We start from the raw sequence: 27,284 nt of genomic DNA on the forward strand, positions 1-27,284 counted from the left end.
ACAATAAAGATCACTCACTAACATACTTATTTTCTGATGCAGTAATAACACGTATTTTAAACAGAACAAAATAATTTATCATTTCTTCAGAATGAACCACTTAAAAATGAAAAAAAGTACATTTTGGTTTCTTTCTATCTTCCTCTAATAAACTGGGCAAGTAATTTGCAAATGCTCTAAGGTCCAATTGATCTCATGGTGCTCAGGCTTTCTTACAATGGTATCAGCATGACAAAAGTACATTATGCCAGCCTCTACATCCAGTTTTTGAAGTTCTACTCCATAAAAGCAGGATATCGATACATTCATGTCTTACGAATTACTCCTATCTTTTTAATTTGGTTTCCCTGAGCCTAAACTACAGGTCTACACAGTGACAGCTCAAAATTTAGTTAGAGAAGCCCTTTTAATGATCGGTCTAATGCACTGAGTTGTAAAGATTTTTAAAACTCAGTAAGTACTGACTCAAGCTCTCTTTTTTCCTGGTTACTGGAGCCCATCTTGACATCTAAGCTGGAAATGAATGATCCTTCAACAACACTCCAGGGATTTTGCTAAGGTCATATTCAATCATTCATTAGGCTTCTTACCCCTCGCTTTTCAGAGTTCTATTGTAGAGCTGGTTTTATTCAGCATTTATGTAGCCTGTGGGCTTGGGGGTATTTGTCTGCTTAATGTTGAGTTTCATTTCTATGCCCCTAAACATAGGAATCCATCAATTGACCAAAGAATTTCAAACTATTCTTTTACTTTTCCAACAAATTGCATGGTGTGTATGAAGAATAAATTAGCATTAATTTTCTTCCATTAACTGTTAATAAAACATGCTCATGTGCTCCCCCTTCATCTAAGGACATCTCTGTTTCCAGCCTAACAGAGAAATGACAAGGGTTTCCTAATTTTTTCCCACTAAGCAATTGTCCTTCAACCTACCATGCTCCTGGTCTCCCACAATCAAACTCTAGGTCATGGGCAGCCTCCTTCCAGTGAAGTGTCCTAGACAAGACTCCTTTCAGAGCCCATCAACACACCCACACACACACAATTAGCTAAAGAGGTTACTACTGTGGAACACAAGACACTTGGTCTCTTGCTTTCAAAGCAGAAAGCTGTCTCTGGAGCACGTACACTCTAGTTCACAGTGCCAACAACAGGAAATCAAACCCAGGCCTCCCCAAGCAGCAGAATGCTGGCCTGGAGAGCAATTGAGTTTTCACATTTGTATATATTTTCCTTATGGACTACCAGACACATACGTGCATGCATAAATACATAAAATAATTTAAGAAGACATAAATCAGAGTCTATTGACATAAGCAGGGATACTCTATTTCTTTGCATATCAATTTAAGGAAAATTATTTCAAAGGTTAGAGGCTACCATAGATACCTTAAAAATTAAGCTCTCTACTGCACTCCAGATGAATGTGAATTAAGGTCAACATAGAGTTCTATATTACAGTATCACAGAAAATTAAAAATACATAAACTGAAACACATTATTCACATAAAGACTAAAAGTCTTTTGTACGTGTTTACCTCCCTTCTCCCCCGTCCCCCCCCCCCAATAACAGAAAACTGCATGCATGTCACAGATGAAGAAGAAAGGCAAACTTGCTGCTACTACAATGGGGGGGGAAATCAATTCAAGGACAGTTTGTACTTATTTTAAAATGGCCTCAGTCAAGCTGCCAAGAGTAGTGTCAGGTTTGATTCTCATATGCATAAATGCCAGTCCCAAAAAGCAACTCTAACTTGTGCACCTGGCTTAAAACACAATGTTCTGAAAACTTTCTATTTGTTAATTGGTGTAACCCACCCATTCAGCCTCAAATCCCTTCGGACAGGCCGGCGCGCTTCCTACACACAGAAGCGCTGGCTATGCAGCAATAACATCATAATGAGAAGCAACAATGCCGTTCAGGCTCTGGAGAGAAACTTCGTTTGCATTTCAAACAAGTTTCCTCAAAATAAGAGTGTCTTTTGATGAAATAAAATTACAATTCCAGCTTCTTATGCAGAGAAACCAGCACTTACTATGGAACTCACTGCTCCCTTTTATAACTGTATAATTTCTTCCAGTTACCCACATAGTCATGTGCCTTAAACAAAACTCAGTTTAATAGTCACATATTTACGACTTGCTTCAGTAACTTGGGGCCATTTACTGGCCTGGTTTTTAAAGTGTGGCATTATTTGAAAATACTAATTTACTGTTAGCATTTTGGGACCTTCCATTTGTTCTAACTGCAACCTCTGAGAAGCCGGCTTCCAACAGGATTAACCGATAAGGAGAGATGACAAATCCCTTCTCCTAACCTTAGCAACAGCTCCATGATCCCCCCAAATCCTTCATCTTTGCAAATGGAACATACATACCCTGCCACGAGGGTGACTTGAGGAGCTTTTCAACAAAGGCCCATTCCAAGCTATCAGTGAATCAAACCCAATGTCTCAGTCTGGTGGCACAGAAAGCCTATTTTGTTAGAGTGGTGCTTTAAAACAGCATGCATAACAAATCAAAATTCTAAAAAAAAGTACTTCTACACTATTATCATATTTGACATCAAAAAAAATAATATGAAAACACAACAAAGACCAGACCTCCTCAATAAATTATAAACTGTTTTTCTGTGGTTTAAAATCCCTTGCGCAGTTTTTTCAATCAACACAATTTTTAATAAGTTTAAATCACATATATTTTGAAGTAACATCTCACCCTTTACATTTTAAAAATAAAACCTTTTTAAGCAATGTTATTTGTGTTGAAAGCTTATGTAAATGTCTTCGGTTATCTTTTGCAAAGCAGGTAGTAATCTTAATAGTTGATTAATGTTGATCTAAATCAAACCCCTCTTCCCTCCACCCTGCCCCCACTCAGAGACAAAAAGAAAAGAAAAAGGATGGTAATGCTAGACTTACTCATTACTGGACTAACATCTGCCAAACAAACAAAAACCCAAGAGATTCAAAATGCTGAAAATCATCAAAAATTTTATCACTTAAAAAACGTGTTTTGTGGCTCCAACATGAAAATATCAGCCCAAATACAAAAATGGCATTATATATTAACCTATCTCTTCAAAAACATTAATATGTAAACTGTTTCTCTTGCTAATTAGTCCTAACTAAAACATCTTTGTCCTCATGTCCCTGAAGGCTTATATATATATATATACACATATAGCTTACACCACCCTTTCACAAAAGAATGACACTATTCAGTTCTTGATTAGGCAAGTCTGTTAAGACAAAAGGGAGATGGAGAAAAGTAGTGAAGGATGACTCACTAACTCACAGTCCACAGACCAACACCGTCACCAAAAAGGAGCTGCAGAGCTTTGAAAATTCAACTACTCAATTCCTCTGACAGTGTTTTCTCTGGACCGGTCCTGGTTCCCCCACTGAACTGTAAGTGCCATTAAGGCAGAGACTTAGCACCTGGGAAGCAGAATATGCCAGAGGAAGAGAATGGGTTTTAGTCAGACCCAAAGAATCCTGCCTCCATCCAATACTAGCCTCTTTTTTTTTTTTTAATTTTATTTTTAAGTAATCTATCCACTGTAGTGCTCCAACCCATAACCCCGAGATCAAGAGTCACATGCTCTACCAACAGAACCAGCCAGGTGCCCCAGTACTATCCCTCTGATATGAAGAAGCAGGAATAGGTTAATTACATTCCTTGAGAAGAAGATATTTGGTGGATTCAGTGACTTAATACCATAATGCAACTTAACACCAAATAACAGATCTCTTAGTTGTCTTTCCTACTTCCTGTTTATCCTTCACAGTGTATAAAAGGCCATCAGCAGCAAAACACAAGCTCAGTAAGTATTTCTTGATCAACTCATACATTTATCTGATTCTGTTTAATTATACACATGAAAACTAGGGCATTTTTCCCAGGTATTGCGTTTTTTTTTTTAATAACCACCTCCAATCTAAAATATTATACTTATTATGTTTCATAAACAGTCTAATAAAACACTAAGTAAGTTGGTGTTTATTATTCTGGCCCTGGAGTAGTTTCGTCAAATCTTAATGAGCAACTATATCCAATTCAACTTTGACCAAGGCACAAAAACCAAAAATACATGCTTTCTGTAAATTCATTTACTGCTTTAAAGTTTACTTGTTCAACAGTTACAGGAAATTTGTTTTAATCAAAGAGAAAAATATTTACATTTCAAATACAAAAGAAAACTTTAAATGATTCTCGGTTGGTGTCTAAAACTCAACCATTCACATGTTCATATTTTTACCAACCCATTATAGCTATTCAACATGTGCATCCTGTGTACTTACTAAGCATTTATTTGCACTTGCATTTTCTGTGTCAGGTTTACTTTGATGTGGAGCTTCTTAATAAAGCTAACTGAATTTGTCCAGTGAAAAGTCTCACGTTTTCTGGAAAACCAATGCTGTTACACTGTTTCCAGATCTGCCTCCAAAGCTGAACGTGGGTGTTGGCAGCTCTTCGAAAAGTTCAAATCCTGTCAGACAAGATTAAAATACTTTTAATAGGGACCCAGTCCCACAGTAAAGGGGAATGTGTATGAACAATGTACTTGCAAACCTTTTATGAAACCATTATGTTGTGATGGAATTTCACTGGATAATTTTTCAGTTCTACTGGATGTGCACAGAGGGGGCATACCCACTAACACTTTAAACTGAGCAAGGAACAGACAATCCCAAAATGAAATTGCAAAAGAGAGGCTCTCCATCCATCCCTCTTTCCCCCATGTCCTGTCTATGACCCCTTACACTCCACATCTACCTCAGCCTGCTGTAGTTAGTAGGAAGCAACTATCAAGTGCCAAGGTCTAACTAGGTATCAGGCGCTGTCCTGACTGCTTTATATGGAGTAACTCGATTTACATCACACATTTAAAAGTACTTAATACAGAAGGGTCAAACAATGTGGAAAGAAAATGAATTTGTAGAAGATGAAAAAGTTCTAGAGATAGGTGGTGGTGGCGGCTGAACAATTGGGAACGTACTTCACAAAACCATACACTTTAAAATGGTTAAACGGTAAATCTGACTTTACATATATTTTACCACAACAAAAAAGAGTTCGTAACCAAAGATCAAGACCCAGACTGAAATAATAAAGGATCTGGGAAGAAAAGGAAGTATTAACTTTCAAAGCAGCACAGTGGAACTTAAAAATTAATGTGGCTTCAAAAGTCCTGGGTTCAAGTTCCAACTCTACCACTTACTAGGTGAAGGTATGCTTGCCAGGATCCTCAGTTTCTATGCAAGGAGGTTACAGATACCAGTGCCCCCACCTACCTCACAGTGAATTTGTAAAGATCAAAATAAGATAACATGGCATTTTCCTGAACTATAAAATAAAATGGGGGATCCCTGGGTGGCTCAGTGGTTTAGCGCCTGCCTTTGGCCCAGGGCACGCTCCTGGAGTCCTGGGATCGAGTCTCGAGTCGGGCTCCCGGCATGGAGCCTGCTTCTCCCTCTGCCTGTGTCTCTGCATGCCTCTCTCTCTCTCTATCATGAATAAATAAAAAAAATCTTTAAAATAAAATGGAAATTTAACATTATTTTATTTTGTTTTTAAAATTTAAGACAAGCAAGACTGGGAAGTTAACCATGGAAAAGTGATAGGACTATTAGTTTGGAGGGTAGATTTTTTTTCCTGGGAGGTGGAGGTGTCTACACTTTCTAAGCTTCTATGCCTTGAGCTTCAGCTGAAATAACTCTTACAAGCAAAATATATAAAAGGATATATATCACTGTATCAACTGGTCTTTTATACTTTGTTTCATCATGCATTCTTTTTTTTTTTTAAGATTTTATTTATTCATAGACACAGAGAAAGAGAGACAGAGATACAGATAGAGGGACAAACAGGCTCCATGCAGGGAGCCCGATGTGGGACTTGATCCTGGGTCTCCAGGATCACACCCCAGGCTTCAGGCGGCGCCAAACCGCTCTGCCACCAGGGCTGCCCTCATCATGCATTCTAATTCATATTCTTAATCAAATTTCACCAAATCTTAACAAACAGCTATATATTAAAACGCTCATTAAAATTGATCATTAGAAAACTTTTCCAAAGAAGGACAAGCCTAAATAACATGATATATTTTAATGCCAGAGAATGGAGCCACTGTGGTAATAAGTACGTGGGTACAAAGCCTGTTTTCTGAAACTTTACACATGCTTAAAATTCTTCATAATAAAAATTTTCAAGAGAAAATGGAGCTGTCTATGTGAATTTTCCAGGACTAGTCTTTTAAACTCCTTGGATTAACCCTACAGAACTGAAGTTCTTGTATTTTAATAAATAAAACACCAAACTTTAAAAGTGGTTGTATTCCAGTGATAGGTAACAAATTGAGTTATTTTAACCTATATGCTTTTTTGTGTTGGGGTTATTTTTTCAATCTTTCTCAGAATGAATCTGAGTGATTTCCATAGTAAAATAAGTTTTCTGAACTCGTTTTAATTCAGTAGTTTTAAGAAAGTTAGCTTCCTTGGATATCAAATTAGAACCACTATCTGGCAAATGATTTAAGTAAACCTCACCAAAACAAATGACAACACAAAATGTTTATATAAGTAGGGCTATAAAGGAAAAAAGCAAGATTTATTTCAACAGTTTTATGTTTCGAATCAGGAAAGAAGAAAAGAACCTTCAAAGATCAGTGAAGCAAGCTTCACTCTATGCCAAAGGGACCGTGGAAGCCAATCGTGAGAAGCCACCAACAAGCCCCTCGGCAGTGATGCATGTATTCTGTTAGTGTTCTGTATCCAACTCCAAATTCCATATTCTCAGATACAGATGCCTAAAAAATGTCTTCAATTGTATGTGTTTATTTAACATTTCCTATTGTAACATTTTGCTTAAATTCTGTACTAAGCTCTAAAACTGAATATAACTTAAAGTAGTTCTTAGACACAAATTTAAGCACTCTTTACCCGGCTAGAATCTGTTCTTCATTATCAAAGACAGACAAATATGTTTTTGTCTGGTGGTTCCAGGGGTAAAAGAGAACACCTGTATTTAAAAACCAGGAAAGAAACTTGCCCTACACAGTGTTAACTTCGAGCATTTATTAAAACTGTCAAGCTTCAGGAAGAGGGAAAGACTATGGATACAGGGCCTCAACAGTTCTAAGGGAAACAAATTTAACATGGAAGATAGTAAAATTAATGGCATGAAATACAAGACAATAAATCACACGTAATTCTTGTTTTCCAGAGGCAATAGTAATGAAACCACAAGCTCACATTTCAAGCCTCAAATACTTCAAGTTTTACATTATATAACCTGCCAAAGTCACTGAATGCACACAAAAGGACATGTGTTAAGTGTTCTCCCTCCTACTGCCTGTTCCCTTATTACCAAAAAGAAAACAAACTCTAAGATAAAGTGCATATAGTTTGGTTATAAATTCATTTCCCATTAGCTTGTGGTAACTGAGGTTCAAATTTTAACAAAAATTTAGTACCATATCATTTATTAATACTCCACCCTAAAAATTCCTCCCATTTCTTTAAAAAAAACTTCATGCTAATCTAAAAAAGAGTCTGTGAAAAAAAACAAGCAAATACTAGTCCTGGATTCTCAAGGTACTTTCCCAGAAATGCCTGTGTGCTGCATGAATAAATTGGCAGGTAAAATATTCCTTAAAACATGCAAGGAACAGTCTGCCAAAGAACTCAAAATATTTGTGTATAGATTACAGATTCTCAATTCTCACAAGATCCCCACATATTAGACACAGCACTAATTATACTTTCCTAATGGAGTGAGAAAGGATCTTGTCTTGGCACCAAAGCCTTAAAAAAAGGTAGATTACCTCAAGAATTAATAGGGAGTATTTCTAGTACAAAGTCCCTACTTTTTGTTTCTGTGCAATGTTAAAAATAATTGTTCTGTATATATTGAAAAAAAGATAAATCCTAAAACCTAAATGACCATTAGCAAGATACAGAAAGTATTTATAGAATTAAAACTCTCATGTAAGGTTTTTAAAAATACTACTTCCATTTGCACATTACTGATTCCTATTATCACTATCACCAGTAAATCAGTACACTAAAGTCTGAAGCACAATATATGTACTTACTTACTGTTTGAGTCTCTAAATAAGAGATTATACCGCTTAAAAAAGAACTTAACTTTTATAGGCTCATAAATGTTAGTACCTAACTGCCAGGATTTCTTGGAAAATTTTAGAAAGGACTCTGGATCTCTGGATATTATTTCTTTGCCCTTTGCATTTACACTTGAGAAGAAAAGCAGGCAATTCCCACAAAGGGGACACTAAAACACTGTAACACCAATGGGGAAAAAAATCCTATTTAAGTACATGAAACCTAAGGTAAGCACACATTAACAACATATAGCCATTTACCTTCACTGAATTCATCTAGCAACTCTTCCTTGGTCCAATTACATGAGGTTATTAGAAAAAAGCCTTTCACGTTCAACACCCCAGAGAGGGATTTCACATACTGCTTCCTCTTCTCAATCGCATTGTCAGGATTAAGGCTTATGGCATCAAAAGTCCCTTTGTCAATACAAATATGAAATCCAGACAGCTTTGTGGAAAGATTCAAAAAGTCTTCTACCTATATTAAAAATCAATGTCTTATGAGAACAAGTAACACAATCTCTCCTGAATTTAAGTGACAATCTGTAAACGGTTATGGATAAAAAGACCAATTAATTATGATGGCATTTTACATATAATAAACATATTTTCAACTTTATAGCTAACTTTTACATGCTTCATCCCAAGATCATTAAAGCTAAGATTAGTAAGAGAGACAGGGTTTCCTGGACATTCCAAATCTCTACAAATTTGGAAACAAATGAAAGCCAGGTGTACTGCCTAATATCACCAGCACATAATAGAGCCTGCAAGCCTGGCTTACGAAAAAGTTATTTCCGTCAAAAAATAGAACATTTGAAATGTTTTTAAGATGATAAAAATTATGTGGAATTCAAACAGGTCATTAAAAATAAGATGATTTTTAGCTGATATTATTACAGTCGTGTGACTTACAGTAGATCAGAAGTCCCTCCACCCTAATTCAGCAGCTTACAAACCAACTAATGAATAAAACGAACGGCATAAAGCTTAGCTTACGAAGTCAAAGGACTATTTAAACTGCAGCTACTTAACTTTATAAATATCATGCACTTTAGGTTGTGAAGGTCATACACCAGCATATCACTCGTTTTCAATAACCTATTAATATATTATAAGCATTTGAAACTGTGAACTACCTCAATTTCTTTTAATACAATAATCTGCCAATGTACTTCATTCTGAAAAGCTACTCTTAAAAAGTAATCAATTAGCTCATGATTATTCAAACTTAATACAGTAATCATAAATAGCATATTATCTAAAACTCTTTGATTTTAAAATGTAGATTCTATGTTTATTAGAACATGTTTTTTTTTCCTCTTCCCACCAAAATATTCATTATACCTGAAGCAAAAAATGGCTCCACCATTCCTGGGAGCCAAGTTTAGAGCTAAACGCCTGTATCAAAGTACTCGTTTATTCAACAAGTATATTATGAACACCTATTATAGGCAGGGTTTTTCAGTCACTGGGAATATAATAGTAAACAAAAAAAAAAAAAAAAAAAAGAGTCCCTGTATGAGAATACACTTTATATTCTCTAAAGGGAGACACAACAAATAAGTAAGCCAAACGAATAATTTTAGATAAAGTGGTATGAAGACAATAAAAACAGAGCAATGAAGACAGCAGGGTTTGGGAAGAGAAATGCTTTGGAAAAGATAGGAAAGGCTTCCAAAGGTGATATTTGAGCACAGATCTGACTGAGAGAAGGAGCCAAACAAGATCTGGGGCAAGAATATTCTAGACAGAGAATGGCAGGTAGAAAGACTGGAAAAGAACAGGCTAGACATGTTTCAGGAGCAGAAAGAAAGCCAGTGTGACTGGAATACTGGTGACAAAGAGGAAAACAGGTAAGAAATGAGGGGCTTTGTGAGGTGGGGTGGGCATTCAGATTCCATTCTCTATACAATGAGGAAGCCCTTGGAGGCTCATGACCAAGGCAGTGACAGGAGCTGATTGATATTTCAATAAATCACTCTGCTTGCCCTGTGGTAGTAGACAGTGGCGTGGCAAGAGGAGAAATGGAGGAGCCAAGTTAAGAGGCCACTGTAGCTGTAGGCAAGAAATGGTGGCAGCTCAGACTTAGGAGGGAACAGTGGAAACAGCAAGGAATGATCACGTGCCTGATACACAAGACAAAACCAACAGAATGAGACATGGGACTTAGAAGAATCAAGGACGACTCCTTGGGTTGGTTTTAGGCTAAGACAACAGGTGAATGGTGCTATCAGTAACAGAAATGGGAAAGACTGGGGTAAAGCAGGTTTAAAGAGAAATTAAGAGTTTCATTTTGGACTACATGAGACTACTAGCTATCCAGGAAGAAGTGCAAAACACGCAGTTTTTAAATCATTCTAGAGCTCAGAGAAGCCTGGGCTAGATATATAAATCCAAGAGTCATCTCACAGATCACAGAACACACAAAAAAAAACTAAGTAATCTTTGGCAGCACTACACCACTTGATGTACTTACAACTTTTTGATCTAGTTAATCCAAAGTTAGCTATTATTTGCATTTGCAAATATGAGAGAATGAACACACCTGCACACAGAAAGAGAAGAAAATAACTTCCCCAAGCCAACTACATTGAAATTTTTAATAGTTACTTAGAAATGTTTCAATTTGGATTACTGATAATTAATCCTTAATTTGAGTTCAAAAGATAGTTAGCAAATATACTTTAGAAATACTTAAACTTTATAACTCCTATTACAAAACAGTTACAGTAATATAATAGTTACCTTTAACTTAATGTTAGATAAACCCTCTTTCTCTATAATACTTCCAGAAAGCTGTATTGCAGAAGGAGAATAATCAATTCCAGTAATATTACAGAAACCAGATTTTGCCTAGAGACAGAGAAACAATTTTATACTTTAGTTTAAAATAAGGTTTTAACAAACTGCTTTGCTTATGAATTATAACATTCCTTTAGGACTGCGACTGTTTAATTTATTTAATACATCAAGTGACATATACAATCCAATAATCTACAGTTTAAATTTTATTGTAGAATCTAAATAGAAACTAAGAATTTAAATTCACATCAAGTGACAATTCATTTGCTTTTATAGTATTTGAGTTCTATTTCAAAAGAAAATTTATTCTCTCATAGATAGTGAGAATGTATGTATAATATTTTGCCCTTAGTAGAAAAATGTAACATTAACTTCTGATATTAATATGCTCTAATTCACACATAAATCTATCATAAATTTTACTTAGCACAGTTAAGTTATATGAATAGATGAAATGCATACATAGTAAGTTCCTGAAAAATTTTCCTTCACTGTAATTCTAAATTACAATTTTCCACCAGTGAAGTGATTATTAATCACGTTACACTTTTTGTTTTCAAAATGTTTACAAAAACTATGTGAAATAGGTTGGGCAGGTATTAATATCCCCAAAAAATTAAGGCTCAGAGGACGTTGAGAGTTTTGAGCCTAGGGGCTCCTCGGTGGCTCAGTTAAGTATCTGCCCTCCTCTCAGGTCATGATCCTGGGGTTCTGGGATGGTACCCTATGTCAGGCTCTCTGCTCAGTGGGGAGCCTGCTTCTCCCTCTCCCTCCGCCCCCTGCTTGTGCTATCTCAAATGAATAAATAAAATATTTAAAATTTAAAAAAAAGTAAAAAATAAATTTAAAAAAGCATTTTGAGCCTAGGACACCTGAGTGGCTCAGGTGGTAAAGCATCTGCCTTCGGCTCAGGTCATGATCCCAGGGTCCTGTGATTACGCCCCACATTGGATGGCCTCTTCAGCAGGGGGTCGGCTTCTCCCTCTACTCCTCCCCACTGCTCATGTGCACGTTCTCTCTCTCATGCTCTATCAATAAATTCTCAAAAAAAAAAAAAGAGAGAGAGAGTTTTGAGCCTAAAGCTATAGTCCCAGCAGTTTACAAGCCACATGACTGCACCTAGGATATGTGGAGCCTATGGCAAAAGTATGATTGCTTCTGGTCCTTACCCCAACCCCAACCCCCTAACACTATGCTGAACATTTTTAGATCAGGCCAAAGGTAATTTCAAAGGAAATTTGAAGAGAAAGCAGTTGAAAACTACAATGTAGCCTGAAATTGTCTTTCTACTCTTCACTATTTACTCAATTTATTTCCTTCAAAACTTAACCTACACCTATACCTTCCATTAAGACTTCCCTGACTTTTCATTACTAGTGACTGATTCTAATCTAAACTCTAGCAACATATCAATTACATTCCACAGAATTTTGTTCCCTTTGATTATCTTTATTTTAATCTCAAGGTCTAACATCCCTGCTTCGATGCCAATCTCCAATTCTTCTAGGTGTCCCACTCCATACTCTGATCATTTTCTCCCAGTTTCTCTCAATTCCTTCTCTATCAGGAAGCCAGGATAATTCTATGAATTGACTTTTACCAGTTCTCCTCTTATGTTCCCTCTTCTCACAATAGAACTTATAAAAAATATCATATATAGATGTTTTAGGTTTCTACAACAATCATCCAAAATCTCAAACTATCTCCAACATTTTTCACATTTGGTTTCTGGCACTCAGTGAAAAATAAGGAGACATTAAAAAAAAAAAAAAATGACGAGAAACCAAGGGAGAAGAAATGACATTAGAAAAGACTCACAGGAGGCCCAAATAAAATAATTATCAGAAACCAATTTTCAAATAAATGAAATAAGTGACAGTTCTTGGAGAATTCTGAGAACTGAAAACTATGACAAAGAACCAAATGAATAGCAGAAATGAAAAAAATGCAATGATTAGAGATTCAAGGGTGCCTGGGTGGCTCAGTGAGTTAAGCATCTGCCTTTGGCTCAGGTCATGATCCCAGGGTCCTGGGACTGAGTCCCGCATTGGGCTCCTTGCTCAGTGGGGAGCTACTTCTCCCTCTCCCTCTGGCTGCCATTCCCACTCCTTGTGCTCTCTCTCTTGCTCTCTGTCCAATAAATAAAATATTTTTTAAAATAAGCAGATTCACAGGTCAGCTTGACAGTTGATTAAACACAGAAAAAAAATTAGTGAATTGGAAGAAAGGTCAAAAGAAAATACTCCTATTAAGCATAGAACAAAAGAATAGACAATTAAAAAAGCAAAGAATATGGAAAACAAAATATAACAGAGTATAAGATCAAACATATATATATTTATATGTATAAGTATATATATATAAGTATATGTAAATATATAAACATATATTAATATATAAATAAACACATATAAATAAACATATATATATGTACACACACATATAAAATAGGAATCTTAGCAGGAGAAGAAAGGAAAACAGGGCAGAAGAGAAAATGGCATACAGGTAAGAATTTTCTAATACCAATGAAGGACCCCAAGCTTCAGACTGAAGAAGCAATATAAACCTAAAGCAAGATAAAGAAAACAAAACAGGAGAAAAGGAAAAGGAAAAGGAAAAGAAAAAGAAAAAGCCAGCATAGTATATCTGATAAAAACTAAAAAGAGGAAAATCTCAAAAGCATCCAAGGAGTGGGGGTGGGGAGACACACAGGAACAGATCACCTTCACTAGACTGACAATAAGACTGGCAGCCATGGGGATCCCTGGGTGGTGCAGCGGTTTAGCGCCTGGCCTTGGCCCAGGGCGCAATCCTGGAGACCCGGGATCGAATCCCACGTCGGGCTCCCGGTGCATGGAGCCTGCTTCTCCCTCTGCCTGTGTCTCTGCCTCTCTCTCTCTCTCTCTCTCTCTCTCTCTCTCTCTCTCTCTCTTTCTGACTATCGTAAATAAATAAAAATTTAAAAAAAAAATTCCTGAAGAAAACTATTTAAAAAAAAAAAAAAAAAGACTGGCAGCCATAACTCATAAAGAATGGAAGCCAGAAAACAGAAAAGGAAAAACAGCAATCTAAAATCATACACCCGGGGATCCCTGGGTGGCGCAGCGGTTTGGCGCCTGTCTTTGGCCCAGGGCGCCTGGAGACCCGGGATCGAGTCCCACGTCGGGCTCCCGGTGCATGGAGCCTGCTTCTCCCTCTGCCTGTGTCTCTGCCTCTCTCTCTCTCTCTCTCTCTCTCTCTCTCTGACTATCGTAAATAAATAAAAATTTAAAAAAAAAATTCCTGAAGAAAACTATTTAAAAAAAAAAAAAAAAAAGACTGGCAGCCATAACTCATAAAGAATGGAAGCCAGAAAACAGAAAAGGAAAAACAGCAATCTAAAATCATACACCCGGGGATCCCTGGGTGGCGCAGCGGTTTGGCGCCTGTCTTTGGCCCAGGGCGCCTGGAGACCCGGGATCGAGTCCCACGTCGGGCTCCCGGTGCATGGAGCCTGCTTCTCCCTCTGCCTGTGTCTCTGCCCCTCTCTCTCTCTCTCTCTCTCTCTCTGACTATCGTAAATAAATAAAAATTAAAAAAAAAAAATTCCTGAAGAAAACTATTAAAAAAAAAAAAAAAAAAGACTGGCAGCCATAACTCATAAAGAATGGAAGCCAGAAAACAGAAAAGGAAAAACAGCAATCTAAAATCATACACCCGGGGATCCCTGGGTGGCGCAGCGGTTTGGCGCCTGTCTTTGGCCCAGGGCGCGATCCTGGAGACCCGGGATCGAGTCCCACGTCGGGCTACCGGTGCATGGAGCCTGCTTCTCCCTCTGCCTGTGTCTCTGCCTCTCTCTCTCTCTCTGTGACTATCAAATAAAAAATAAAATAAAAATAAATTAAAATCATACACCCAGCGGGATGCCTGGGTGGCTCAGCAGTTGAGCGTCTGCCTTTGGCTCAGGGCATGATCCTGGAGTCCTGGGATCAAATCCAACATCGGGCTTCCTGCATGAAGCCTGCTTCTCTCTCTGCCTACATCTCTGCTTCTCCCTCTCTGTGTGTCTCTCATGAAATCTTTAAAAAATAATAAATAAATAAATAAATAAATAAATAAATAAATAAATAAATAAATAAATAAAGCCCCAGCAAAAACAACAAAAAAAATGCATCAAAAATGTAGATGAAACACTTAAAAGCCACAGAATATAAGCAATAGCTATTAACATCACAAAAATACAAAATATGCACTACAGAGGCAAATATCAATGACCACCTATTAAATTCATTAAAAAAAAAACTAAGTTTGTAAAAATCTCTGAATCACAGATTATCAGAATTTTACTTTAAAGGAACAGGGCATAAATACGTTAGGCTTTCCCAGTCTACAGTCTCTGTCACAACTACTCAGCTCTACCACTCCAGCACATACACAGGTACAGACAATATATGTATATGGATAGGTACAGCTACATTTCAATATTTTTTAAAAAGAGGAAGGCCAGATTCGACCCTCAAACTCTAGTTTCCTGAACCTTATTCTAGGTCTAACTTCCAACCTGCAGAAAACATTTTAAATGATAGAAGTACAATTAGAAAATCTACACTGTGGAAAATCATTTGGGACTAATAAACTACCTTCTACAAAAATACACCACAAAGAAAAAGCTGCAGGGAGAAAAAAAAAAAGCCTTAATAGACTATCAACTAACTGCAACATGTAGGCTTAGTTATAGAATAGAAAGAGGAGGAAAAAAAGTCCATGAACTTGAAGACATCAAATCTAATCAACAGAGAAAAATGGGGGGAAAATTGAACAGAATCTCACAGACCTGTGGAACAACATGAAAAGATCTAATGTTGCTATTTCCAGACTCCCCCCAAAAGTTTTTCCCGTCAAAGAATATAATCATGAGGTTTTTCTTTTTTAGGTTGTTAATATGATTAAATGATTTTCATATAAGGAACCAACAATGCATTCCCAGAATAAGCCACATCATCCTTAGTCTAATTCTGTTTATATATCCTGGACTAATTCCTCAAAAACTGCAAAATCCCTCTAATGAATTAATTTTAATAAGACTATAAAATATTCAACATCTGTTCTAGAAATAGAAAGGAAATCTCCTCAACCTGACAAAAGACATCTAAAGAATCTTAAGGCTAATACACTCCTCCCCCTTTTTTAAAGCTAACACATCCTTAAAGCTAACACATCATCCTTAATGGTGAAATGTACACATAGATTGGATCACTAACACTGGAACAAGGCAGAAATGTCCTTTGTTAACACTCCTAGTTAACACTGTACTGGAAGCCATACCTAGTGTAATTAGGCAAGAAAAGAGATAAAAGACATATAAATTAAAAAAGAAGAACTGAAACTGCCCCTATTTATAAACAATAAGATAGTCTATGTAAAAAAGCTCAGAAAACCCACCAAAAAACTCCTAGAACTAATAAATGCAAGGTTACAGCATACAAGGTCAACACACAGAAATCAACCAGATTTCTAGCAACAAACAACTGGAAACTGAATTTCAAAAAGCAATACATTTAATACCCCAAAAGCATATATATATAAGTATAAAAATATATACAGGATCTATATGCTGAAAATGAAAAAATGCAGATGAAAGAAATCAAGGAAGACCTAAATAAATGAAGAGACATACCATATTCATGGACTGGAAGACTCTAGATAGTAAAGATGTCACTTCTCCTCAAATTACAGATTTTAGTTCAATTCCAACCAAATTTTCAGCATGGATTCTCTTGTAGATAAATACAAATAGATTTTAAAATTTATTTGGAAAGGCAAGGGAATTGGGATAGCCAAAACAATATTTGAAAAAGAATAAAATTGGCAGAATCACACTATTCCACTTTTAAAATTTACTAAAAGTTATGTTCATCAAGACAGTGTGGTGTTACAAAGGGATAGATACATATATCAGTGAAACAGGATAGAGTCCAGAAATAGATATACAAGAATATGGCAAACTGATTTTTGGCAAAGATGAAAGGACAATTAAAGAAAGGGCAGTGTTTTCAATAAATGCTTTAAAACAAAGGGACATCTATATGCACACACTAAAAAGAATCTTGACTTGAGCCTCATATCTTTTTTTGTTTTAAGATTTTATTTATTTGACAGAGAGAGAGAGAGCACACACAAAGCAGGAGGAGCAAAAGGCAGAGAGGGATAAGCAGGCTCCCCATTGAGCAGGGAGCCCAACGGGGCTCAATCCCAGGACCCTGGTTCTCCCTTTACCTCTGCTTGCCATTCCCCCTACCTGTGCTCACTCTCTCTCTCTCTCTCTCTCTAATAAATAAAACCTTTTTTAAAAAAATTAATTCAAAAAGATCATAAATCCAAACATAAAAAATTAAAACTATAAAATCTTTTAAGGGATTAAGGGAAAAGAAAGGAGAAAAAAGATTAGGCGAAGAGTTATTAAACAGGATACCAAAAACATGATACATTAAAAAGAAACAACAACTAGGGGTACATGGCTGGCTCAGTCTATGGGAGCAAGCAATTCAACCTTAGAGTCATGAGTTTGAGCCCCACATAGAGATATTTAATAGAAAAAATACAAATAACTCAATAAACTGGGCTTTATCAAAATCATAAACTTTACTTTTCATTTCTTAAGAGAAGAAAAGAAAAGCTAGACTGAGAGAAACCATTTACAATGATGTTTCAGAGAATTCTTGTATTCAGAATACACAAAGAATTCACAAAATTCAACAGTAAGAAAACAAACAATTCAGTCCAAATGAGAAGACTCGAACAGAAATTTCACCATACAAGATATAAAGATAGCAATTAAGTAATTAAGTACATGAAAACATGTTCAAATTAATTAGCCATCAGAGAACTACAAACTAAACCATGATTAGACGCTGTATATAAATATTAGAATGGCTAAAACATCAAACACGGACAATTCCAAATTTCAGCAAAAATACAGAACTATCATACATTGCTCATGTATGTGAAATATGAATGTAAAATGGTACAATTATTCAGAAATTGCTTGGCAGTTTCTAATAAACATATAGTTAGAAAACTTAAACATGTTCACACAAAAACGTCTACACAAATGTTTATAGCAGCATATTCATAATTGCCAAAAACTTAGCAACAACTCACATGCCCTTCCAACAAGTAAATGGATAAACAAACTGTGATATAACCATACATCAGATAATTTTCAGCAATAAAAATGACTACTGATACACACAAAAACGTGGATGAATCTCAAAAGCATTATTTTGAACAACAGAAGGCAATCTCAAAAGATTATAATCCTGCATAATTCCATTTTATAGGACATTCTCAAAAACACAAAACTAGTGATAGAGAACAGATCAGTGGCTACCAGGGGAAAAATGTATGGTTATATAGAATGCAACTATTCTGTATCCTGACTGTAAAGGTGATTACAGCATCTGTACAAGTGTTAAAATCCACAGAACTCCATGTAAAAAAGTCAATTTCACAATATGTAAATTTTAAAAATTTAACAGCAAATTATGAACAACTTGATGCCAATAAAATTTTAAAATTCAGATAAATGGGGGATCCCTGGGTGGCTCAGCAGTTTAGCGCCTCCCATCTGGAGTCCCGGGATCGAGTCCTGCAACAGGCTCCCTGCATGGAACCTGTTTCTCCCTCTACCTGTGTCTCTGCCTCTCTCTCTGTGTCTCTCATAAATAAATAAATAAATAAATAAACAAACAAACAAACAAATATTTTAAAAAATTCAGATAAATGGACAAATTTCTTGAAAAACACAAAACTGACTCAAACCCTACCAAAAAAAAAAAAAAAAAACTCCACATTCCAGAGCATGTCATCAAGAATTCTTCTGAATGTTTAAGGAAGAAACAAAGCCAATTACAAATTCTTCCAAAGAATAAAAGGCGAGCAATTTCCCATCCAGTTCTGAGGCCAGCAAAACCTTGATACAAAAACCTCACATGAAAATTTCAGACAAGGAATATTATTGGCTAACCTCTCTGATGAAACTATATAAATCATAAGCAAAATAAATACCACCAAATGAAATCCAGTAATATATGAAAAGGATAATACACAACAATCAGACTTGTTCTACTTGAGGAATGGAAGTTTGTTTTAACAGTAAACAATCAGAGGCATCTGGCAAGCTCAGTGGGTAGAGCTCAAGCCCAACACTGGGCACAGAGCTTACTTAGAAAAAAAAAATCAATCCCTAAAATTATTTGAATAAAAATATTAATTAAAAAAGTAAAGATACCCTGTCCCTAAAATCAATCAATCCAACATTAACAGAATCAAGAAAAATCATCTTATCTCAATGGATATCAAAGAAAGCCATGATCAAATTCAACACTCATTTGTGATTAAAACTTAAACGAGGAATATAAACGAAAACCCTCATCTGATAAAGACTAAAAAAACCTATAGCTGACATCATATTTAGTGGAGAAATATTAGAAGCTTTCCTCCTATGCTAAGCAGTGTCACGGGCCACCTGCCTTAATAATTCTATTCCACATTGTATTCGAGAGTACACAGTATCTCAATAAGCAAGACATCAAAGTTGAACTTGAAGAAATAAAACTACATGACATTACTGTATGCAAGAAAATCCAAAAGAACTTATAAATAAACTATTAGAATTAATGTCTGAATTACTGGACACAAGATTAATAGAAAAATCTGTTGTACTTCTATTTACTAGCAATGAACTATTAGAAAGTTTTTTAAAATTTAAGATTTTATTTATTCATTTAGAGAAAGAGAAAAAGTACAAGCAGGGGAAGGGGTTAAGGAGGAGGGAGATAATCCCTAGCAGACACCATGCTGGGCACAGAGCCCATCATGGGGCTGGATCCCATGACCCTGAGATCATAACCTGAGCAGAAAGCAAGAGTCAGACACTTAACCAACTGAGCCACCCAGGCACTCCTAGAAAATAAAATTTTAAAAGCATAACAGTAACAACTGGAACAACAACAAATATCTAGGGATCAATCTAAGAAAAGATAAATAAGATCTCTACAGAGAAAAGTACAAAATATTACTGAGAGAATATAAAGAACTAAATAAATGGAGGAACATATCATGTTCATGGATTCAGAGACTCAATACTGTAAAAATCTAAATCCTTCCCAAATTCAATGCAGTCTGAATCAAAATCCTACGATTTTTTTTTCCTGAAAAGTAATGAGTCTAAAATGTAAATAAATATGCATCCTCCCTGAATTAACCTGTAAATTCTATCCAATCCTAATCAAAATGCCAGGGTATGCTTTTTTCCCCGAAAAGTGGTAAGATTATTCTAAAATTTAAATAAAGATGGAAAAAGCTAACTAACAATAGCCAAGACCACAATGGAAAAGAGATCAATGTTGGAGAATTTACATCAACCAAATATGAAGACAAAGCTGCAGTGATCAGGACAGCAAGGCACTAGCATAAGGATAAGCAAACAAACCCAAAGGAATAGAATAAAGAATCCAGACACAGACCCAAGCACACAGCATTACTTAGCTTATGACCAAAGTACAGTGGGGGAAAGGATGGACATTTCAATAAAATGGTGCTGGGTTATCTGGATAGTCATAAGAGAAAAAATAAGCCTCAAACTTGATCTCACAACATGCACAACAATTCATCAGAACCTAAATGCGAAGAAAACAACATAGCTCCCAGGAGAACACAAAGAAAAATATCTTTATAACTCAGGACAGGCAAGGTTTAATACAGAATATGCAAAAGCACTACTAATTTTTTTAATGATATATTAAGCTTTACTAAAATTAAAAAACTTTTATCAAAAAATGCTATTATAGGGATCCCGGGGTGGCGCAGCGGTTTGGCGCCTGCCTTTGGCCCAGGGCGCGATCCTGGAGACCCGGGATCGAATCCCACATCGGGCTCCCCGTGCATGGAGCCTGCTTCTCCCTCTGCCTCTCTCTCTCTCTCTCTGTGTGACTATCATAAATAAATAAAATTTTAAAAAAAAGAAACATTTAAAATAAAAAAATTAAAAAATAAATAAATAAAAATGCTATTATAAAGTGAAAAGGCAAGCCATGCATTAGATGAAAGTATTATGTGATACAAAGGACTCCTACAAATCAATAAGAAAAACACAAGCAATCCAATTTTAACATAGGCAAAAAAAGTGAGACACTTCACAAAAAAGAATAGCCAAATACCCAAGATGCATATGAAAATATGTTCAACATCTTTAGTCATCAGGAAATAATAAAATCATGAGATACCACTACCCCTTACCAAAATCACTGAAATCGTATAAACTGACAATACCAGGAGTTGGCAAGGATGGACTTCTCACACTGCCAGCAGGAGTATAAACTAGTATAACCATTTCGGAAATTTGTTTGGCAGTATCACTAATAATCGAGTACTAAAAACAGTCCCAGTACCCTTCAACGTGGGAGCAAATGCATAAATGAACGAATGACTGCATAATTAAATAAACTGGTATTTTCATATAGTTTAATACTCTATCACACTGAAATGAAGCCACCTAGTGCTTCATCAAACAGTGAAATACTGTAAGCCATCTCTGAAAAGAGAACTTCACAATTCCCTGTTCAGCAGAAGGGGAGATCAAAAACTAACTAAATAAAGCGTATAACCATAATATCATTTATAGCATATCGAAAACAGGTAAAACTCAGGGTAAAACTCAGGACGCCTGGGTGGCTCAGTGGTTGAGCATCTGTCTTTGGCTCAGGGCATGATTCCAGATTCCTGGGATCGAGTCCCACATTGGTCTCCTTGCATGGAGCCTGTTCATCCTCTGCCTGTGTCTCTGCCTCTCTTTCAGTCTCTCATGAATAAATAAATAAAATCTTGAAGAAAAAAAAAAAAAAAGAAAGAAAGAAAACAGATAAAACTCAATGTAATGGACACAGGATAATCTTTTCAAAATATAATGGAAACAATACAACAGTCACATGCAAAAAAAAAAAAAAAAAAAAAAAAAAAGAACCTCAACCAGTATCTGAAACCTTACAGAAAAATTCCAAAAGAATCAAAAATCTAAACATAAAAGATAAGGGCACCTGACTGGTTCAGTCAGTGATGCATGTGATTCTTAATCTCAAGGCTCTGAGTTCAAGCCCCACAGTGGGTGAGCTTAAAAACAAAATTCAAAAACAAAAAATAAAATAAAATAAATGTAATAGGTAAAACTTTAAACTTTCAGAACATAGGAGAAAATTTGTGTGACCCTGGATTAGGCAGAGTTATTATGACCACAAAAGCACAATCTATATGAGAAAAAAGTTAGTACACTGGACTTCACCAAAATCAAGAACTCCTACCCTTCAAAGGGTATTATTAATTAAAAAAAGAAGCCAAAGAATGGGAGAAAACATTTAGTTCTTGGTAAAGAACTTACATCCAGAATACATAAAGAATCCTCAAATCTAGGGGATCCCTGGGTGGCTCAGCGGTTTAGTGCCTGCCTTTGGCCCAAAGCGCGATCCTGGAGCCCCGCGTCGGGCTCCCGGCATGGAGCCTGTTTCTCCCTCCTCCTGTGTTTCTGCCTCTTTTTCTCTCTCCCCCCCCCATATATATATAGCATAAATAAATAAAAAAAATAAAAATAAATTAAAAAAAAAAGAATCCTCAAATCTTAACAATAAGTAAACAAATAACCCAATTTAAAAATGGCCTAAAGGGATCCCTGGGTGGCTCAGCGGTTGAGCACCTGCCTTCGGCCCAGGATGTGATCCTAGTATCCTGTATCATGCTCCCTGCATGGAGCCTACTTCTCCCTCTGCCTGTGTCTCTGCCTCTCTTTCTCTCTCTCTCTCTCTCATGAATAAATAAAATCTTTAAAAATATTTTTTTAAAAATGGCCTAAAGATCTGAACACCCATTTCACCAAAGAGGATATTCAAACAGCAAATAAGCACATGAAAAGGTGCTCAACATCATTAGTTATAACAGAAATGTTAATTAAAAACCACAGTGAGAAAACCAGTACAGCTAACACCAAAACCAGCCTAACATACGACAGACATCAGAATTGTGGTTAACGTTAGAAGGGAATGACACAAAGGGGCTTCTATGATGCTAACAATGATTTCTTGATCAGGTTGGTAAGTTACACAAAGGTGTTCATTTTGTAAAAGCTATATACTTAAATGACCATTTTTCTCTATGCACATTATACTACATTTAATAAGTACACATTAAAAAAGAAAGTAACTTCCCTTAATAGATTCCACATGTAGGTGGCTTCACCAATGAATTCTACCAAACATTTAAGGAAGAAAAAACACTAATTATTAATAAACTCTTTCAAAAAATACATTCTTATTTAATAATGCCAGCATAACCTGGTACTAAAAACTGACCAGAACACTATACAAAAGTTAAATTATCAAGACGATCTTTCTCATGGACAGAGCTGCAAAAATCCTAAACAAAGTATTAATAAACAGAACCTAATAATATATATGCTGATAATATACGTATCATTCCAGAAATACACTTAACATTTGAAAATGATCAGTGTAATTCATCAACAGGAATAGCCTAAAGAACAAACTTAATATGATTATCTCAATAACAGGAAAAACATTTAATAACAAGATTCATGAGAAACACACCTACACACTCTCTCTTTTAACAAAGGAGGAATAGGAAGAAACTTCTTTAGTCTGATACCAAGTAATCTAAAAAACAAATTTACAAGCTAACATCATACCTAATAGTGAAATATTCAAAGTAATCTCTGAAAAGGGGAAAATAAGACAAGGATGTCTTCTGTTACCACTTCTTTTCAACATTCTATTAGAGATCCTAGACAGTGTAATAAGAGGAGAAAAGTTATAAAGGATTAGAAAGGAAGAAAGAAAACTGCCATTATTCATAGTCTGCATAATTATACAGTTAACCATTGAACAACATAGAGGAGTTAGGAGTGCTGACACCCCTAGCAGTCAAAAATTGGCATTTAACTTTTGATTTCCACAAAACTTTATTAATAGTCTACCGGGATTTGGGGGTTTTGTTGTTGTTGTTTAGATGGAGAGAGAGCATATGCTCTTAAAAGCAGGAGGGAGGGGCAGAGGGAGAGGGAGAATCCTAAGCAGGCTCCACGCTCAGCACAATAGAGCTCAATCTTATGACCCTGAGATCATGACCTGAGCCCAAATCAAGAGGTGGATGCCTAACCAACTGACCCACCCAGGCACCCCCATAGCCTGTTGTTGACTGGAAACCTTACTGGTAACGTAACAGTCGATTAACACGTATTTTGTATGTTATGTGTATCATTTACTGTATATTCTTACAATAAAGTAAGAAAAATATTAAGAAAATCACAAAAAAAAAACACATTTACAGTACTATACATATATCTATTGAGAAATCCCACAAATGGGCCTGCATATTTCAAACCTATGTTGTTCAAGAGTCAACTGTATATGTAAAAAATCTGAATCTACTTAAACTATTAGTCTCAAAGGATAAATCATTAGTCTCTACAAATAAAACTAAAATAATTATACTGCAATCCAAAAGAATCTACAAGAGAATCTACAACGTAAGCAAGAGAATGAATAAACTGCAGTATAATTAAATCTTATATAGCACTGAAAATGAATGTGTTACTACAAACAACTTGAGTGAATTTCACAGAATCTGTACACTGGAAAGAATACATGCTGGAGCCCTCCATTTATACAATCAAAAATAGGGCCACCTGGGTGGCTCAGTGGTTGAGTGTGTGCCTTTGGCTCAGGTTGTGATCCCAAGTCCTGGAGTCCTGGGATCTAGTCCTGCATCAGGCTCCCTACAGGGAACCTGTTTCTCCCTCTACCTATGTCTCTGCCTCTCTGTGTCTCTCATGAGCAAATAAAATCTTCAAAAAACAAGAACAAAAAAGACTTTATACAATTAAAAACAGGCAAATTAATCTCTGATGTTAAAACCTCATCATCAGTGATTACCACTAGAGGGGAAGGAGGGAGTAATTTAGAAAGGACTGGTAGGGTGTTTAGGGGAGTTTTCTAGAGTCTGTAATATTTTACTTTTTGACCAGGGTGATAGTTCAGAGCTGACCATATGTATGTTAACTTTGTGAAAATTCACTGAGCCACATGCTTTTGATTTGTGCACTTTAACATGTACATATGTTATACCTTAATGTTTCAAAAACATTTATCGTAAGTTTTTCTAATCATACTCCACTGCTTAAAACATTTTAAAGGCTTCCCATGGCCTAAAAGTAAAATCTATTAGGCATGGCAGATGATATGACTGCTACCTCTAACTTAATCCTCATTCTGTCCATCCCACATATACACTTTATATTCTAATTTACCAAATTGTTTATGAGTCCAGTACATGATATGCTGCTTCAAACCTTTGTCTTTCTTTATTTAAGATTTTTTATTTATTTATTTTTGTAGCAATCTCTACACCCAACATGGGGCTTGAACTCACAACTCCAAGATCAAGAGCCACACACCACCAACTGAGCCAGCCAGGCACCTCCAAATCTTTAAATATTGTGTTCATTGCTTGAAATTCTCTTCCTCTTTACACCTCACTCACACTCACCACACCCCGGTCCCTGCAATTTCCACCCAACTTGGATATTAGCTCCTCCAAGACCCTTCCCGTTGCTGTTCCCCAAAGTTAATTGCTCTCTTTTCTATACTCAGTGATCCATTATCACACACATTAAGCTACAGTGTTAATTATGTATACATCTGTCCATCCTCTACTATATTAGAACAACTCAAGCACAAGGTCTACATTTTCAAGTTGCCAATGCCCAGCACAAGGCTTGGCACACGGAAGCCACCTAATAAATTTCACCATTACATAAATGGTGAAAAAATTAAGACAGTAAAGCCATCTAGAAGGAAGCCTAAGTATTTTTAATTTTCTCCACAATACACGCCACAGCAATGAGCACACAACAGATACACAACAGTGATGGTTTAGTTAGTAGAACCTGTGCCAAAACTCAGTACCATAGACAAAATACTCTCTTCAAAACATGCACTCTAAACATAAGGTATTTATGTCCTACCAGAAGTGTAAAAGGTCATCTTTCTTTTATACACACAAATTTCCAGAGTTTTTAGCTAGAAGAAACCAATTAAGATCACCTAGTCAAAAGCTTTGGAAAGAACCTACACTATACCCAGAGAAATTAAGTGGCTTGCTCAAGGTCAAGACTAAGGCCAGAAGGGCCAAGACTAGGACTCAGATCCCCCTACTTCTCATTTAATGCTTTCTCACAATCCATGCAGCCTCCCTTTTGTACCATGTGGCTCCTAAAAGTAAATGGTATGATTGCTGTACGTTTTTTTGCTCTACTACTTTAGATTAACATGGTTAGTATCCTCATTTACAAGACTTTTTTTAAATTTTAAAATTTGGCTTTAACACATGAATACTAAAAGTACCAACAAGTTCAACCAAGAAAACACCATTTCCAGTTCCAATATCAAGCACTGAAGCATCCAATGGAATCTTGCGTTTTTGCATCCACCTTATTAGCCGATTCATACTCTCTTCTCCAAACCTATTAGAAATAGAGAATCCGTTAATCAAATACCAGAGGAATATAGAGCAAAGATTACAACTATATTCCATTAAAGCAGCTTATTCAAAATGCTTAATTAAGCCTTTTTTGAAAGGAAGAAGTAGCATCTGTGACTTAAGCTACACCTCTACTGTTATTGAGAATACTACCAAGAACAGAACAGAATAGATAAGGTCACTATGTTACTTATTAATGCTTCCCTACATCAGCATTAACTTGATTATGTTGAGAGCTCAAAATTTTATTGCTTATTGTAAAAGGACAATCACAGGATGACAGCAATTTCCTAATACAGGTTTCCCCCACTAACTGCAAGCAGAGCATTGCTATGAAACCTTTCCTGAGGCGAAAGGCCACAAAACAAAGAAGCAATGACCAATAATTTATACAGTAAAATTTTTTGAGCATTCTCAGACCCCAAAAATAACCTCTCTTAGACCTGATACCTTGAGATATATCTTGCTAAAAGATGCACAAAATAAATCATGATAAAGCACAGACTCTCACAGATACTGTTTAAAGCTATGACAGCTTGATGCTGGAATGCTGAGTATAGTTCCTGGGGAAGGAGCTTGGCAGAGCCACTCTTGCTGCTAGGAGTGTGTACTGCCTCTCTAATGGCTCACTGAAAAACAGTGAACTCTATTTTTGCTTTTCACCTTTTTTCGTGCAAGCAAAGATCTTTAGATTCCTTTCAGTTAGCAAAACAGGTACTAATGCCTTTCATAAAACCCAAGTGGCATAATGTGAATTTTCAAAAAGCAGGGA

At 36.1% G+C, this 27,284-nt stretch overlaps 2 protein-coding genes across 4 annotated transcripts in view; both read right to left on the bottom strand.

The window, feature by feature from the left end:
- Positions 1-27,284, bottom strand: part of FAM53B (family with sequence similarity 53 member B) — a 144,698-nt gene that overhangs the window by 115,481 nt on the left and 1,933 nt on the right. The gene's annotated exons all lie outside the window — the stretch shown is intronic.
- EEF1AKMT2 (EEF1A lysine methyltransferase 2) overlaps positions 1-27,284 on the bottom strand; it is a 35,403-nt gene that overhangs the window by 5,546 nt on the left and 2,573 nt on the right. Inside the window, exons 3-6 of one of the 3 annotated variants that reach the window (XR_008667113.1) lie at positions 26,381-26,495; positions 10,874-10,981; positions 8,387-8,603; positions 4,305-4,492 (exon numbers count right to left, since the gene is read on the bottom strand). Coding sequence is in view for 2 of the 3 variants with exons in the window: in XM_055346365.1 (XP_055202340.1) it covers positions 4,398-4,492; positions 8,387-8,603; positions 10,874-10,981; positions 26,381-26,495 (535 nt within the window). In the remaining variant the exon portion in view is untranslated. Of the gene's footprint in view, positions 1-1,621; positions 4,493-8,386; positions 8,604-10,873; positions 10,982-26,376; positions 26,496-27,284 lie in introns of those variants that run through there. The other 2 variants (XM_055346366.1, XM_055346365.1) reach the window with 2 other exon arrangements.

Source organism: Nyctereutes procyonoides, unplaced genomic scaffold (assembly GCF_905146905.1).
Source record: "Nyctereutes procyonoides isolate TBG_1078 unplaced genomic scaffold, NYPRO_anot_genome, whole genome shotgun sequence".
In the NCBI taxonomy this organism is placed as follows: Eukaryota; Metazoa; Chordata; class Mammalia; order Carnivora; family Canidae; genus Nyctereutes; species Nyctereutes procyonoides.